The sequence below is a fragment of the Drosophila arizonae genome, chromosome 2, assembly GCF_054131065.1.
Source record: "Drosophila arizonae isolate 15081-1271.41 chromosome 2, UAZ_ARI_1.0, whole genome shotgun sequence".
Classification (NCBI taxonomy): domain Eukaryota; kingdom Metazoa; phylum Arthropoda; class Insecta; order Diptera; family Drosophilidae; genus Drosophila; species Drosophila arizonae.
This window is the reverse complement of record NC_142922.1, coordinates 4,130,506-4,147,799: the sequence shown is the minus strand read 5'-3', so window position 1 is coordinate 4,147,799 and position 17,294 is coordinate 4,130,506. Positions and strand designations below refer to the sequence as shown.

At 39.6% G+C, this 17,294-nt stretch overlaps 2 protein-coding genes across 6 annotated transcripts; one reads left to right on the top strand and one right to left on the bottom strand.

The window, feature by feature from the left end:
* The first annotated feature begins 1,884 nt into the window (after positions 1–1,884).
* sit (ELOVL fatty acid elongase stuck in traffic) lies at positions 1,885–7,222 on the top strand. Of its 2 annotated transcripts, none has more exons than XM_018000588.2 (4): positions 1,885–1,961; positions 5,304–5,508; positions 5,573–6,138; positions 6,204–7,222. In XM_018000588.2, exons 2-4 carry the CDS (start codon positions 5,448–5,450, stop codon positions 6,489–6,491), a joined length of 915 nt encoding a protein of 304 aa, XP_017856077.1. In that variant the 5' UTR covers positions 1,885–1,961; positions 5,304–5,447; the 3' UTR covers positions 6,492–7,222. The 2 variants fall into 2 exon arrangements, with proteins under 2 accessions (XP_017856077.1, XP_089321721.1); XM_089465595.1 differs by lacking the exon at positions 1,885–1,961 and adding an exon at positions 1,968–2,551.
* Positions 7,223–10,027: 2,805 nt separating this feature from the next.
* On the bottom strand, positions 10,028–17,150 carry bond (elongation of very long chain fatty acid james bond protein). Of its 4 annotated transcripts, none has more exons than XM_018000587.2 (4): positions 17,001–17,150; positions 11,540–11,642; positions 11,287–11,477; positions 10,028–11,163 (listed from the first exon to the last, which is right to left on the bottom strand). In XM_018000587.2, exons 2-4 carry the CDS (start codon positions 11,595–11,597, stop codon positions 10,438–10,440), a joined length of 975 nt encoding a protein of 324 aa, XP_017856076.1. In that variant the 5' UTR covers positions 11,598–11,642; positions 17,001–17,150; the 3' UTR covers positions 10,028–10,437. The 4 variants fall into 4 exon arrangements, with proteins under 4 accessions (XP_017856076.1, XP_089319183.1, XP_089319234.1 ...); XM_089463057.1 differs by having other exon boundaries at positions 16,865–17,065; XM_089463108.1 differs by lacking the exon at positions 17,001–17,150 and adding an exon at positions 15,103–15,261.
* Between the last annotated feature and the right edge of the window lie 144 nt (positions 17,151–17,294).

Genomic DNA, 17,294 nt, shown 5'->3' with positions numbered 1-17,294 from the left:
GTAGTTTGTAAAGGCATGAGATGTATATCTTGAATGAAAGCCCATAGGTAATGAATAACAATTTGTATAAAAAAAATATATCCATTTGTATATATAAATGCTTTTTAATTACTAGGAACTTGGCACTCTCAAATTTGGAACTGAGCAACAAAAAAACTATCATCGACAAACAAAGAGGCACAGAAACATGTACATTTAATTGCGACTGTGCTTTTGGTTTTTTCGTTGTTTTTTGTTTTTAATTACTTTTTGTTTTCTTTTTGCTATAAGAATCGCAATTATTAATTAATAACCAATAATAATTGTTAACGGTTTCTTTTTCGTATGTAAATGGTTGCGGAAGAAAATTTGCATAACCTGCAAACGGCTCGTGTCTCGCGGGGCCCTCACAGCGGTCGCCTCATCAATCCGGTGGTAACATCAAATCGACAAACCTTTGCATACCATTAAAGTTATGCGAGATAGCCGACAAACAAAAGGCAGCGACAAATCAAATCAAATGAAATGATCGGATGACCGGAAGACAGCGCTGAATAGTGTCTTCTGTTTGACTGAGGATAAATGATTGATAGGCGAGCGCATCAGCTGTTATCATGCCCAGCAGGCTCAGCTATCACAAATCAGTTAATCTTGGCCCACAGCCACCATTGACCAGTTCAAGCCAAACTGGACGAGCTGTGCGACCAAAGAAAAATAAATGCAAAGATCGCCTCACCTTTGGTGTCGGTCAGGCAGGGTCAAGTTCAATATGCCGGTGACACAGTTAAGCATATTTTCAACTCTGAGTGACCCCAGCCTCAGCTAGATAACAACAACGAGAAGTGAAACGACCCGGAAATAACATTGCGATCGGCTCAAGAATTGCCCCCTGGGCCCCAAGAATTCATATGTAAATTATCAAAATGATATAATAATATTGCGACTGGTTTCGTTTTTCGTTTTTTATTTGTATTTTACCCGGTCAAGTGTCTCCTTGAATGGAGTCTCAATCGACGGAACTCAATGGCTAGCCTTGAACGCATCAAGATATCAGATTTTTCTTTTAGTTTTTTTATGCTCTATTTCCTCACCCTAACTGGAGGAGTTTAAGAAGAAAAACCATAAAACCTACAAAACAATTGGGAGTTAAAAAAAAAAAAGTGAAATAGGAGACTCAAGCTTAACTAGTACCTAAAATCTAAAATCTAAACCTTAATTTTGGAATCACCTGCCCTCTATTACTTCCTCCCTCTCCTTACCTCTCCATCTCTCTCACTCTCTTTCTCAATACATTTATATATATATGCATGCTTGTGTATTGCTGGTTATGTACCGCAATATGTTTCCGAGTTCTTGCTGCTTGCTCTCTTTCGGGCCAATACCATATTGCACAGCTGGCCAATAACAACAATTATGGTAAACATTAATTATAATACAAATGCTGCAAACGTAAGCGCCAAAATCAATTAAAATTCAGCCAACAACTAGTTGAAATAGAATAACCGGCAAACCTGGCAGCGAAGACATACAGCAATAAAGCCGTCGAGCTGTTGCTGTTGCTGTTTGCCAAAAGGCTGTTTGTCATTATGATGGCGATGACGATGACGATGATGATGATGATCAATAGATGGTGTGATCAATAGAAAAGTCAAACGAGACCAGTCGACGCAATGAAACGCAGCTTCCAAGCAAATGAAGCGACACAAAAGAACATTTAAGCAGCAGATTCGACAACAACAACATCAACAACAACAATAAACAGCAGCAACAGCAGCGACAGCAACTGCCAGCGGCAGCAACAGCAACAGCAACATCAACTGGCAGCAGCTAGCCCAGTAGAAACAACTAGCGGCAATACTTTGAAAATGAAAACAACAAAAAATCTCAAAGCTATAGACGAAATTTTTATACATAGCAGCGCACAAATCGGCGTAGCAGTTCAGTACGCGTACAAGTCTCGTGGGTAGCGGATGCCAGCAGAGGTCTCTCTCCCTTAATATATATACCAACATTACCAATAATTATAAACAAAACAGCAAAAACACAAAGCAAGAAAAAAGATAATCTAAAAAAAAAAAGAAGATAAAAATAAGAAAAACAAAATCACAGTTGTCATGGTGTTAGCATTAAGAGCAGTCACTGTTGTTGTTGTTGCTGTTGTTGTTGCTGTAAATTAAGTGTACGGGTCTTGGAGAAGGCAACTGTCAACCGAGACGATTGCAACAGGTGCTTGTGCTCGGATTTGTCAGTGCTGAAACATACATACAAACATTTAAAGACAATTGCTATATATGCAAATGTAAAGAGGATTTTCTCAAAAAAAAAAAAAAGGCTGTAAGCATAATGTGTTGTGTGGAACAGGATTCATTGAACAAGGAGCCGCAGTGTAATATGGTTGAAAAATATGAGATCGTTTAGAGGTCGCCTTGGAGAGGATATAATAAATATAACAGCTGGAGATCCTATTGAAATTATCTTGTTCAGGATTCATTAATTGAGTAGCCGCAGTGTGGGACGACTGAAGAGGTTAAAGATTCCTTAGAATTCTTTCCTGAAGAGGATTTTTTCAAATGTAAGGAATTGTTTTATTTTAACAATTAAATTAGTTCTTGAATCAATTAGATAGATAGATATCGTAGACAGCGTTGTAGAGAATTTATTTATCAAGTAGCCGCAGTGTGGTGTGATAGAAGCGTTAAAATCTTTTAGAATTCGTGCTGTTGGGCATTTAACGGCCGTGTAATATGTGTGGTGAGCTTGTGATCTACTTCATGTTGCTTAGGATTGACTTTTGAGTTCTTTGTATACGATCTGCGTATACACTGCGTATACTTGTTATATTAAATATGGTATTAATATAGAGTTAAAGATAGATTGTACCGCCGTGCGGTACAGCAGTTAAATGCCAGAGCTTCAGAGATTGAGATCTTAAAGAGTCTACGATGTTAAAGAATTCAGATTGTTCAGGATTTGCTTATCAGAGATCTGAGGTCTAATAGAATTCATGCGAAGCAGTAGAAATTATCAAGTAGCCGTCGTGCCATTTATGGGAGTGTTAGCAGGAATTCTCTGGGCAGCTGGAAAGTTGTTTGACCAAAGTTTATTGACCAATGTTTAAAGAAGTGGCTCCAGAGTCGATTCCCCACGGGTTGAAACATTTTGAATGCGTGCTAAGTCACATTTGGCTTATGAAGTGTGAATTCTAAAATGGTCTAATGAACAGCATTTGTTAATCAATCAACATTGAGACATATTCAAATTTCTATTCAGGAACGTGGCGCATGTGTAGAACTTACAAAAAATAAAAAGAAAACAGGATTTGTTTGTAGCGTAGGCATAGCGTATATACATAAAGATATTCATATATATATATATATATGAGAGAGTGTAAGAAACACAAGTTAGGCTTTGCGTTAATAATTATGCAAATCATATGCAAAATATACGGAATACGCGTGTCAATAGGTTGACGCCAAGGTCCATTCAACTTTTAGTTGAACCTCCAACTAATTAAGTTAAATATGTGACGCATGGTTCTTACGAAATGTTTGTTAACAATTGTTGACACAATTTGCTGCTCACCTTAGTCTCAGCTCTCAGCTCAGGGCCAAAGAAGAGCAGACGCAGACGCCGACGCCGATGCAGACGCCGAAGCAACTGCTGCCTGCCCAAGCCCAAGCCCAAGCCCAAGCCCAAGCTCAGCCCAAGCCCATTTTGACAAATGGCTAGCCATGTGGAAATGCGGCGAATCCACAAATCTCTCCACGCTGAGCGCAGCGAAATGCGATTTATGCAAAGTCTTCCAGCAGCAGCTGCTTAGAATGGAGCCCCAAGCTGACCAAAGTGCTTCCAGAAAAGCGAGCAAGCCGAGAAGAGGAAAAAACCGAGGTCTCTGCGGCATCATATGTTCATTAGCCAAGCGCAAATTTGATGGTTCATTTGCGCGTCAATTTGTTTATTTGACTTTTGGCAGTTTTCAAAATTGATAATTTGAAAACCCGATTCTGTGTGCGAGGCGGGCATAGTTTTTTGGTCATTTTTTGTTTTGACTTTAGTTGCCTTTTAGCACCTTCCATCTGTTGGCTAGGTCGCGGCTCATTTTCTGGTTCGTTCTGCGTTAATTGTTGCAGCAACAACAGCAAACAAGTGCAGGAAATGAGCCAAGCCAAAAGCAAAAGCAAACCAGTCGATGCTTATGGCTTATGGCTTATGGCTTGTTAGCCAACATTGCCCTTCAATGTTTATAGATATACATATGTATATATGTATGTTCATATGTATATATTGATCGAACTCTATGACGGAGCAGTTCAGAATATTGGTGTGAAAAAAACTGACCACGGAACTGAGCCAAGCGCCGCAGACGCCGAAAAGCCAAAAAGCCACTTTATAACCGCTTGACGACGACTTTCGTGGCCTTTGTGGAGTTCAACTAGCCACTTAATGCAGCTAACATAGTGAACAGTTATTATTAACATTTGTTGTTGCTGCTGCTGCTGCTGCTGCTGCTGTTGATAATTATGTTTAACAGCTGTTTCGCTGCTGTTTCGCTGCTGCTTCGTGCCACTGTGTGCACACGTGAGCATGGCGGTCTCTAGATAGCCAACAGAAAATGAAAAAATATTTGTTATTATTATTGTTGTTGTTGCTGCGTCACCCAATTACTTGTTGATCTTGTGAAGCAATTTGTTTTCTACGCTTGTTTAATTCATAATAATGAATATAATTTACTCTTACTCCGGTTACATGATAATTTTGCATTGCATAGCAACACACACACACACACACATACACACATATATATACACAGCATTACAACAACAACAGTTCAAAGCAAACGGCGACAGCTTTCAGCAGCCCAGTCTGATTTTTCGGCAATTTGTTGTGGCAAAAAAAGAAAAACAAAAAATAATAATAATAAATAGTAATAAAATAAAAGAATTGCGTTTCTTTGATAGACACGCCCAAAGCGTTGACATCACACAGCATCCAGCTGGGTGGCTCTGTCAATGTATCTCAATTTGCATTGCCACAAGAGAAGAAGAGAGTGATTATTATTGTTTTTTTTTTTTTCTTTTTTTGTTTTTTTTTTTGGCCAAGTCATGCTGGCTCGGCAACAGCAGCACAGCACCGAATATCTAGTTAGACCAACTGGTCGCTGGTGTTGCTATTGTTTCAGCTACGATTGCTTCTTCATTTTTTGTTGTCCATTAACATAACTTAAAATATTTATGAACTTGATAGCAACAAAGCCAAACTCTTTCTAAATTGTTTTTTGAATTTTTATTATTCTTTACTTTTAATTTGAAATACGCGCCGTGCAGAACACTGGACGAAAACACGTTCGCTTCGAGCGCTTAGCAGATTTTTAAATTTCGCACAAACAAACAGCATCTTCAAAGACACCAACAACAACAACGATAGAACGACAACAACCAGCAGAGGAAGTCAATAAAACGAATTTAAAAATGGCGGCCGTCAATGCAACACAAACGGACTATTGGAACTTTCTGTTCATCGAGCTGGCAGGTGAGCAGCACTACATATATAATGTGTATGTGTGTGTATATCATCAATCTGATTATCGCTGTAGATCCCCGCACCAATGACTGGTTCCTGATCAAATCTCCACTGCCCCTGCTAACGATTCTGGGCTTCTATTTGTACTTTGTGCTGTCGTGGGGTCCGCGCTTTATGCGCGACCGCAAACCCTTCAAGCTGGAGCGCACGCTGCAGGTGTACAACTTCTTCCAGGTGGCGCTCAGCGTCTGGATGGTGTACGAGGGCGTGGTCATCTGGCAGTATTATAGCTGGCGCTGTCAGCCGGTCGATTGGTCGCGTACGCCCAAGGCGTACCGCGAGGCACGCGTCGTCTACGTTTACTACCTGGCCAAGATCACCGAGCTGCTGGACACGATCTTCTTTGTGCTGCGCAAGAACGATCGCCAGGTGACATTCCTGCACGTCTACCATCACACAGTCATGCCCATGATCAGCTGGGGCACCTCCAAATACTATCCGGGCGGCCATGGCACCTTCATTGGCTGGATCAACTCCTTTGTGCACATCATCATGTACTCCTACTACTTCCTCTCGGCCTTCGGACCAAAGATGCAAAAGTACCTGTGGTGGAAGAAGTACATCACCAACCTGCAAATGGTAAGAGATATATGAAGATTGATGTGTAAACTGTAGCTAATCTGATTGTGTCTATCATCCCATAGATCCAGTTCTGCTGCGCTTTCATTCATCAAACGCAGCTGCTGTACACCGACTGCGGCTATCCGAGATGGTCCGTCTGCTTCACCCTGCCCAATGCCGTCTTCTTCTACTTCCTCTTCAATGACTTCTATCAGAAGTCCTACAAGAAGAAGCAGGCGGCGGCCAAGGCCGAGGCTGATGCCAAAGAGATCACTAACAAAAACAACAATAACAACAACAACGATAGCTGTGCCAAGAATCTGAATGCCGCCATAGCCACAAATGCAGCACAGCAAAAGAAGGTGCTGTAAGGCAGCTAGGAAAATACTCTAACTCAATAATCTCGAACACACACACACACACACACACACATGCACACAGAAATACTTAATGGAATTCACATAGAATACTTTTTTTTTAGTTATATATTTGGGAACTCTAAGTCTATGGAGCGGGCGTTGTTCTATGCACAACTTTGTTGACTAATTTGTTAAGTAATCCGCCGCCAAAAATAAGAAGAAAAAAATTGAAAAAAAAAACGGAACAAAAAGACAAATGAAAATATTGAGAAATTTTAGGTTTGAGCTAATAGGCAAACAGTTAAATGCTTTTCGCAGCCATCGCTTCGTTTGATGTGTGTTTGTGTATTTCCCCTCGCTCGCGCCTCTTCGGACGTCAGAAATGAAAGAAGTTGTATGTTTACGGCCCAAAAAACAAAATTGCTTAAAGAAGCTGAAGCAGAAGTAGAAGTAGAGGAGGAGGAAGAGAAGAAGAAGAAGTAGAAGATGAAGAGTAAAATACCGATTTAAGTTAAGTAAAAAAACAAAAACAAAATAAAACGGAATTAGTTGTGTAAATAAGTTAAGATACGCATTTGGCATAAGCAAATATGTTAGATGATATATACATGTATATATAAATAAATATATATATGAAATATTGGCATGTAAAGTACTTAGGCTAAAACGAAAAGATACCACAAATACAAATAAAAATAATTTTCTAAAAAAAAAAAAACAGAACAAAGCGAATCAGAAACAGATTTCTGGTGTTCCATGAATTGCAATTTCAAACTAATCATACGGATGTGGATGGACGGGCGGAAGCATTCAGATTCAGATTTTGAACTGAACAAAAGATTTGCCCCTAATGAGAGTGTATGCGTTTGGCGTTTGGTGTTTGCTGTCCGCTGTTTGGGGAGTGGCAGAACAGGTCCATGAGGCTGATTAGTGCCTTGCCATGCAGATTGGACGAGCTCATGAATCTAATTATAATTGCAGAACAGATATTGGTATTGTTATGCTAGAACGAAGCATTTCTGGCTCACCTTGAAGATGACAGCTGTTCAGTTGGAGATGTATACAAAGTATACGTGAATATAAATATATACATACACATATGCACATCTATTTGTATACATGTAAGCTTGTATGCTGTTGTGATGCGCATGAGCCCTGAGCTATTCTCACAACCTTTTATCGATCAATCTGTCAAAACAAAACGGAACCTTAATACCCAAAGCGGAAGCTAAAAAGCATCATTGAAGAGCAGCCAACAGCAACAACAACAACAACAACAATAGCAGCAGCAGTAGCCGCATCTTAACAACTTGCTAACAGTAGCATTTAAGCCGGTTCTGCTTTTGGCCTTGATCTTGACCACAAGCGCTTGGCGTCTCTTTGACTCTTCGTGTGCGTTCGCTCAGCATTCGATATGGTTTAGATTATCGGCGATTTCGGCGCAGGGCCGTGCTTTGGGGTCGCTTAGAGATTAAAGATCATTTATTACTGTTATCGTTATTCCGTTCTTTTTGGACTCTAATTGAATTTGATGGTTGTATCGAAAAATATTCAATGAAAACTAAAACTGAAAAAAAAAAAACAACAAAAATAAATAAATAAAAAATTATATAAATTTTGTTAATTTTTTATTACAATTTCATTTCCTCATAATCAATTTGAATCGTTTTTAATTGGGCTTGATTATTTACATAAATATAAAAAACAAACTTGTTCTAGCTTGAGCAACTCATGTTGATTGAATTATACATCTAGATTAGATTCTTTTATGCATATATTGCTTCGTATTGTGAAGCTGAGAATAAACAACCTTCGATTTCTGGCCGCAAATTTTCACACTTCATTTTCCTCAGAGCATTTTCAATGGCGCCTTAAAGTATGCAAGAGAAAAGCTTTTTTTTTGGAATGCGCTAGATACACTTGACCTAACGACCTTTAAGCTTAGGTTAGTATAAACTAATTATAGTTAGTATATATGCCACATAAAACTGGCGAATTTATTGAAGCGAATTGGAGAATTTTATAGAACTCAAGGTCGCAACTAGGGTAAATCCCAGTCTGCAGCTCTTCGGAAATTCCCAAAAAAATCAAACCATATATTCATAGTAAGTTCCGGCCTGGAGCTCACTCATATCATGCAATATGCTTCACATATCAAAATATTTTAAGGCTCACATCTCAATACAATGAAGGCAGTTCTGAAATTTCGTAAAATATTTTAAATTTACATTACGCGAGTCTGTTTAGTACATATTTGACTTACAAATCAGAGTCTAATAATACATTGACAGTCTATATATAAAGATTACCAATGCGACAGATAGAGCTGGTGAATCTGCGGCCGGCTTGCTTTGGACATAATCTTCGAAAGACATTTTCAGCTGATTTGCATATTCGGTGATTAATGAGATGTTATACGGCCAAGGCATGGCCAGGGAGCACGTCTTTCAAATTCTGGATAAACTTGTCTTCATGGAGTTGTAGTAGCTATACTCGACTGTATAGATATGTGTGTGTGTGTGTGAATTTGCTATTTTAATAAGAAACTATCTATGCATCATCCATATGGCTGAGGATAGCAACAATAAAACATATATGCCCTTTGCACCCGTGTGGCTAACTGGCAGCCAAATAAAAAACTGAAAAATTAGCTGAAATTAGAATTTATAATTTTCGTTGATTATGTGTTTCTTGCGAGTCGCCATAATGTCTCGCCGAATGAACCTGTTCTTATGTTGGATAAAGAACAAAACAAAATATGTAGAAATAAAAAACAATTGCATAACCAAGAGGCACGCGAGTCAAGTTCAAGCCGAAGGCGCTGTCTTCGTCTTCGGTGCGGGTATTAATCATTGCAATAAAAGAAATTCAGCTGCTGGGATCTGCATAAATTTGATATTTAGCTTGACACGAGCTCATTTCAGAGTTGGCTTCGAATTTCAGGGGCTTGGGCTTGGGTACCCTGCGGCTGTCATAAATATATCGAAGACCAACTGGTTTGTCCGGTGATTAGAAAGAACTCGAAGGTCAAAGTGGCCAAGAACATATTCGAAAAAATATATATAAAGAGATGAGAATATTGCAATTGGTTGCGTAGCACTCGCTCACAGTTATATGGAGAAGACTAGATAATAATTCATATATCGATGAATCGCTATCGATAGTTGATGATTTATCGATATCGGAATTATAAGAAATTCTCGATATGCACACGAATATATATATTCATTTCTAAACATACCCAGCCAATATACCCATTTTTTTCTTTGAATACAAAGTATAGAAAAGTTAACTTAACTTACTCTTTTAACTTACTTATAAACGATTTCTATATACTTAAAAGTTCATATTTTCATGTCGAAAAAACCTAATATACCCCATTCGCCCTTTAGGTACGGAGTATAGAGACCTTAAAAATGTTTAAACATATCGTTACTTTTATACTAATTAACCTTTCCGTTTCCATTTTAAATTGTTAATAAATATGTCATTCAGCTAATATACCCTGTCCAATCTTTGAGTAACATATTAAAAAAAAAAGGCAAAGGTTTTCTAAAAATGAGTTAAAATATATTTGTTTTATTTTGTTCAGCATTTACGTAATTGGAAACAAATCAATTTTCGATAATTATTAACAATTAGCTGTTTACATTTCAATACTTAGGGCAATATACACAGACAGGCAGACACACGCACACTCGCACCTACTCACTCACACACCCACTCGGCCACTCACACACACTTACACGCCTAGGTATTTGGATGAAATCTTCTGCTGTTTGGCATCAACTACATTTAAGAAGCTCATTATCATTCAGATTCAGTTGTTCATGTACAGATAAGGGTTATGGATAAACGTTTAACACTAGACTTAAGACCCGATCTAAAAAAAACACGTACGATTAAACTACAGACAAAGCAACCCTACCAAAGCTAGCCCCGAACTTAGCCTAACCGCTCATTCCATCTTCAGGGGCTTTACGCTGTTATTGTTTAGATCGATATAGGGCTTATAGTCGACGTTGTTGTTGTTGTTGTTCTTGGTCTGCATTGGCATGCAGCCCATGCCGCCGGCAGCCCTCAGAGCCGACTGAGCCAGATTCATGCTCCTGCCGCCACTGTGCATGGCATTGCCGTTGGCATCGACGGTCTTGTTCTTCTGGTAAGTCTTGCGGTAGAAGTTGCCGAACAGATAGAGGAAGATGATCGTGTTGCCCACAAAGAAGAAGGTCAGCGTCTTGGGCATGTTGCAGCCCTTGGCGCCAACGGTGAGCATGTAGCCAAGGATGAGCACAAACTGAATCAGCTGAATGGTGGTCATGTACTTCTTCCACCACAGATACTTCTGGTACTGGGGTCCCATAGCGGCGACCATGTAATAGAAGTACATAATGATATGCACGCCCGAGTTGAGGATACCAATGATGACGCCCTGTTCGCCGGGCGCGTACTTCAGATAGCCCCATGAGAATAGCACGGTGATCGTATGATGATAGACATGCAGGAACGAGACCTGATTGTTCTTCTTGCGCAGCACAAAGAACGTGGTGTCCAGCAGATCGATGATCTTCGAGAAGAAATAGAACCAGGCGCCCGAGTACAGAGCCAAGTTTTGTTCGCGTGTGCGATGGATTTCGCATTTCTTTGACAATATCGATGCCATGACATTGCTCTCCTTGAACGACTGCAATACAGATAGAACAAATCATCATCATCATCATCATCATCATCATCACCACCATTATCATCATCATCATATGCAAAGATTTGTATTCAATCGCGTTAAGCATACGCCACGTGTGCTTACCGTGCGACACATCCATATGGAGTAGCAGACCTGAAAGGCATTGTAGAATACCATAATGCGCTTCAGATCCATGGGCTTACGATTCTTCATGTATTCCGGACCGATTTTGAGCACGAATGCCAGATAGACGAGCACCACAGTAACAACGGGCGCTGGTGAGCTCATCAGAAACCAGCTGTCCACAGTTTCATCTAAGCGGGGGTTTTCGAATTAGAAATTGTTCTTTGAGCCTCGAGCTTCGATGGATACTCACCCACACCCTTGGCCAGGCCGGAGATGCGTTCCTCAAATATTTTCATATAGGTCGTCATATTGATATGTTTTTTATTTATATTTTTCTTTATTCAGCTAGATGACTGCAATGAAAAAGATTTGCAAGACATTTAGAAACTTTCGTTCGATCGGATATAATTTTATTTTATTTTTTTTGCGATTTGACCGCTGACGTCCGAATCGCGCGTTGCCAAATTATTGAATGAAATATTCTAAGCTGAGCGCTGCTTAGACAGGCTGCGCACGTCCGGCTCGAATCGAGACCGAGACGGAGACAGCGACAGCGACAGAGACGGAGACAAAGACAGCGTTCGATAGATAGACGAGTCGCATCGAGTTGGAGCTGTTGCTGGAGCCCGGTGCTTGATTATGCTCGCCAGGTAAGCGTGCGCGGCATAGGAATGCAGCTAGCACGCAAATATTTTACTTAATGAAAAAGAAAATGCTAAACGGCAACGCAGCCGGCCGAGCAGCCGGCAGAGGGGCGAGACAATGGGGCGACGTCAGCCCCAAAATCGTGCGGCCAGCTAAATGACGACAGCAGCTGCCACACAGAGGCAGCAGCCAGCGGGCAACAAACACAAAATAATATCTCAATTCAATCAATGTCAAGTCGGTGCAACAGCAGCAGCTACAACACGAAACAGATACATACATATATATACATGTACGGAGAAAAAAAAATTGATAAACTTAAAAAATAAAACATAAAAACATCAATAAGACAATTCGCATAATTAAAATGCTTGGCTTCTGATGATGGGGTTTTGGCTTTAGTGGTTCTGCGACCGCAAGTTACTGTGGCTTAAAGACCTGATCAAGTTGAGCTATCTCTGAGTGTGTGTGTGTGTGTGAGTGCATGTGTGTTTGTATGTGGCATTCTACAAGGCTAGATTTGAATTTTTCGCCTTGGCACTAAAGTCGTATAACTTTGGCATTCATCTTGCAGATGCCAAGTGTAGAGCTACACATATGTGAGCTTTTAGTATTCAAGATGGCGCAGACTCACACACACTTACACTATCACACACACACACACATACACTCGCAATGTTCTAAGCACTCATGTACATAGCAACTTGTGCTGCTTGCCTAACCCGCTTCTCGATCGCCCATTTAAATATTTCATATACTTTTATATCACAAATACATATATAGACGCATGCTTGTCATATACCCAATCTATTCCTTTTTGTTATTTAAATTGCAGGCGGAACAACATTGAGCACCCATGTCTTCTGTTCAGTCTGTTTTTGTCTTTATGTCAGACTGAATGTGCCTGCCGTATGATTGAGATATTAATTTTCAATTGCGGCGCTCGTTTGGCTGTTGGGCAACTTGTTTTTAGATATTTCGTTGAATTAATATATGTATTGGGAGATCTAGTGGTTCAGAGCAATTCCGGTTCATGACCTTGCCAAAGGGCCATTCTATAATCCACAATTTTATTTCGATTTGATATTTTATTACTTTGTGCAAGTTCTTGAAAATTTCCAGTTTCTTGCATAGAATTACGATTTAAATTGAAATTAATTTTGTGTTGTATTATTTATTGATAATTTCTATTTAAATTAATGTATTATTTATTATTTTTTCGTTCTATTTACAGCCTTCCGGGCTCTAGTTACGAATTAGATATGGCTGACACGCGGCACACACGGCGTATGCTTGATATCTTGCAATGAATCTGTAACAGTAGCCAAAGAGCTGGCCAGAACCGATGAGAATTGTACCTGAACTGCTGTCGACTGTGGACATCTGATGACTCTATCGCACACAGATCTGACACGAGCGCCGCAATGCCAACGACTGTGCCACATTTGCCCAGCCTAATGCCAGAGGGGACTTGGAGCCCAGTTATGGGCTTGTGCCTGGATCAGCGAAGCGTACCCCTTGCTGACGCTCGCTCGGTCGCACATCTTGGGCCAGTTAATTTGTATGCAGGCCGTGGCCGGGCAGTGCTGCTAGCGTCAGCAAAACAGCGAACAGATTGACACTGGAGACAGGAAAATGAGCTCTGCGGCATTATCACGACCAAAAATGTGACGCTAAACGTGGGACAGACGGCCAAGCGGACGGATAGTCTGTCAGTCAGTGAGACAGCTAGACAGATAGTTGGCACTGCACTTGCACTTGCACTTGCCCTTGCCCTTGCTTTTGCCCGGTTTTGGGATCGCGCCCCCCACATAATGCAGTTGGTGAAACTCAAAGGCCGCTGGCACCTTCTACCGGCTAATTTACGATAAATTAACTAGAGGGATTAACATTGCGAGAAGCTAATAAATTATATGTAATTAAATCAAAATTTTAATATGTAAACAAGTAGAAAAATGAAAGCAATAGACGTCTAAATCAATTTATATCTATATAAATAGCATAATGACGCGAAATTATTTTGTATGCATAATTGATTTTTTGCGATTATTGTTGTTGCTGTAGCCTTTAATAGCGTGTATAAGTCTCCCACTATTGTTGCTTTTCTAAAAAATCAAATATATATACATATATTTATATGTATATATTTTTATTGTCGGAATTGTTTTAAATAACATGAGCAGCTGTGCTGTCAAGTCCAGACTCGAGCTACTCCAAATTCTCGACATCTAACTAATGCGGGTAAATTACTCAGTCAAAAATGGTTCATGTCTGACTAGGAGATACCCTACGCAACAAAAGTTCGCTGCTTTTGTTTACAAACAAAGCTAATTTTGCTATAAATAACAGTTAATTTTGATAACGATGCTTATCGTTTTATGCTTAAATTGATCGACCTATGTATCGAACATCTACCTATGCATGCTATATATGAGCAGTTGGGATGTAGAGCTTAGATAGCTGCACAGAGCTCTACTTAGAGATCTTCTAAGACCTTAAGCATGAATATATATTCAGTTTGAAGTGAAGTTAGCCCAGTTATTCAGGTTCCACTTCTTATACACTTCACATACACAAGCACGCCCACAGAAATATATCTATATATCTAGTTATATGTACATTCGTCTAGAATATTCTTTTGTTGTTTTTTGTTGTAACTTTGTTGTTTCTTCACACGACGCAATTAATGATTTTTAGTGCAGCTGCATCTGCTGCAACTCGCTTGTTGCACATAGATAATTGCACTGGGCAAATAATTACAAGCCAATGGGCGACAAATGCACACACATACATTTATATACATATATAGAAATTTTTTTATCTTTTTTTTTTATAATTTTCCCCACTTTGTTTTTCACACAAACACAGCCAAGTGGCGTGCGACCCCAAGCTCACACCCAAAGTACCACCGAAAAGCATCAGATCGAAGCTCCGGCACGGATGTTTAGTGTGTGCATACATTGTAACGTGATTTTCACATGCATCTACCTGTATATGCTAAAGGCAAAGCAAACAATTGTCCGTACTTAGAAGTGACTTTGTGAACTGCCATTTTCTATATAACACCAGATTTTCCCCCATTATCGATGGTGTAACACGATGGAATCGGACAAATATGACCTATTGGTCATATATAGTCAGACGATATTTGTATATATATATGCTTACTGAGTTGAGGTTTGCTGAATTTGTGAGCCATATGCCAATCAAATTGTTTCGAAAAAGCTTAGTGTCAAGACAAAATACAGCAAAAAAAACAATTTTTTTTTTGGAAAATAAAAAATAGTAGTTTACTGTACGATCGCTTGGAAGGAAAACTGAAAGATAAATAGATTGGAAAGATTAGCAAAGTTGAAAATGTTATTTGAAATTTAATAAAAACAAAAGAAACTGTTTGTATTTACAAAATGTTAAATAATTAAGTACAAACAAATATATATATACATGTATATATATACATGTATATATATATATTTTTGTTTGTTTATATTTTAAAATAAAAGGTTGAACTATCCCATCTATTAATCAATGTATCTATTTTATCTAAGTTTTTTGCAACTATCCATATGTCTAGCTGTTAAAGTAGTTTTTTGTTTATATTTCCAGCAAATTGCTTAGTCAAATTTAATATTCAGCTATGAAAGGAGAGGAGCTTTCCTATGTGAAAAGTTTTATACGTGGCCAAGATTTCCTAAGCTCGGAAGCATATATGGCAAAAATATAACGATTATATAATTTTGATGCATGTACTCAAGAATTTTATGCATACATATACACTCATATTCATATACATATGGAATATATATATTTAATTTATTCATTAGTAAACCAAAAAAAAATAAAAAATAGAGATAGATATAGATATAATAAATTGCACATTAAATTCGACTTTGGTCAAAAGTATTATGAGCTCTCTTAATGTGTTTTGTTTTCATTTGTTTTTGTTTTTCTTTCTTCTTTCGACTTGGCTTTAATAGATTTCCTTATTGTTGTATTAGTCAGTATTGCTATAAGCACCCAGTACATAACTGTTTGTTACTTTTTTGCTTGACATAAGGGGGGTCAATCAATTAGTCGAGGCTCAAACTTATATAAGTTGCTTAGTATATGTTTTCGAGCTGACTTTAGCCCTTGAATTGATTTAAGCGCCTAGCGACTAGCGCCTAGACGTGAAACGACTCTTGGGCAACTGAGAGACCAGGTCTTAGCCAAAGAGGCGCTCGTTTAATTACTTGGTAAATATTTGCAACGTTAATTGGGTTTTGACATTTCGGGTCTCTTTCGGTTGCCCAAGTCTTGCTGACTTGTCAGCGCTCCATTTTGTAAATTGAAAATTGCTGGAGACGTTAGGTGGGGCGAGTGGAGGCGGTGTTTCGCTATTAGAATTGATCTTGATGCAGCTGGCAATGTAATCGCCATTTATTGATTACAAGTTCAAAGCGTTTAGTTTTGGCCGCCTCAAAGTTGTCAGTCTTGGCCTTGGCTGGCTGGCAAAATTGCAGCAACTGCAGCAGCAGCAGCAGCAGTGGCAGCCTCAGCAGCTCCTCAGACAAGTTTTCAGCACTTAATCTATGTGCATTGCATTGGGTTAAGGTCAACTAGAAATATCAGACAGCTAGTGCCAGGCACCAATAAAGAAACATTAGCAAAGAGCAACAAAATTGCAACTAACGAAAATTAGTCAAGGCAGCCTGACTAGCTGAGCTAATGCTGTGCGAAAATGAGCTGCGTTGCGCCAAGTCGGTGCAAACATCACCAACACAAAATGTGCAATGTGTTGGCTTGACAGTCACATTTGACAGCCAGTTAGAGCCAGCGGCAGTCCAGTCCAGTCCATAACCAATTTATATGCGTTTGTTATCGATAGGCTTCACTTTCACACTGTTGACCCATTATCGATCGATAATGATCGATTGATTCACTTCCGTACCTGATTTGTACTTTATTATGGATGATCCCGTTGCACACAGTTACAACACACAAGCACACTCACTCACTCGCTCACTCGCTCACACACACATACACGTTATGCAGCACGAAGCACTGAGCTGCTGTCAGACACTCACACTGGGTTAGCTGAGGATACGAGAAACCCGTCAACGGCGAACGCCAAGAAGACACTAATACGGAGTTCTACACGCTCGGCTGTATAAATAAACAAAAATTGCGCGTTCATCCGCCGGCTGAACCGAAGCGTTGACGTCGTCGACGAAGCCGCGGCGCTGGCGTCGGCAGCGGCCAGAACGCGGAGCCAGGCCCAGGCCCATACACACACACTCACACTCTCACACACACATAAAAAACGACACTAACAGGCCCGTGATTTGGTTTCGGCTTGGTCTTGGTCAATCCATTACTTG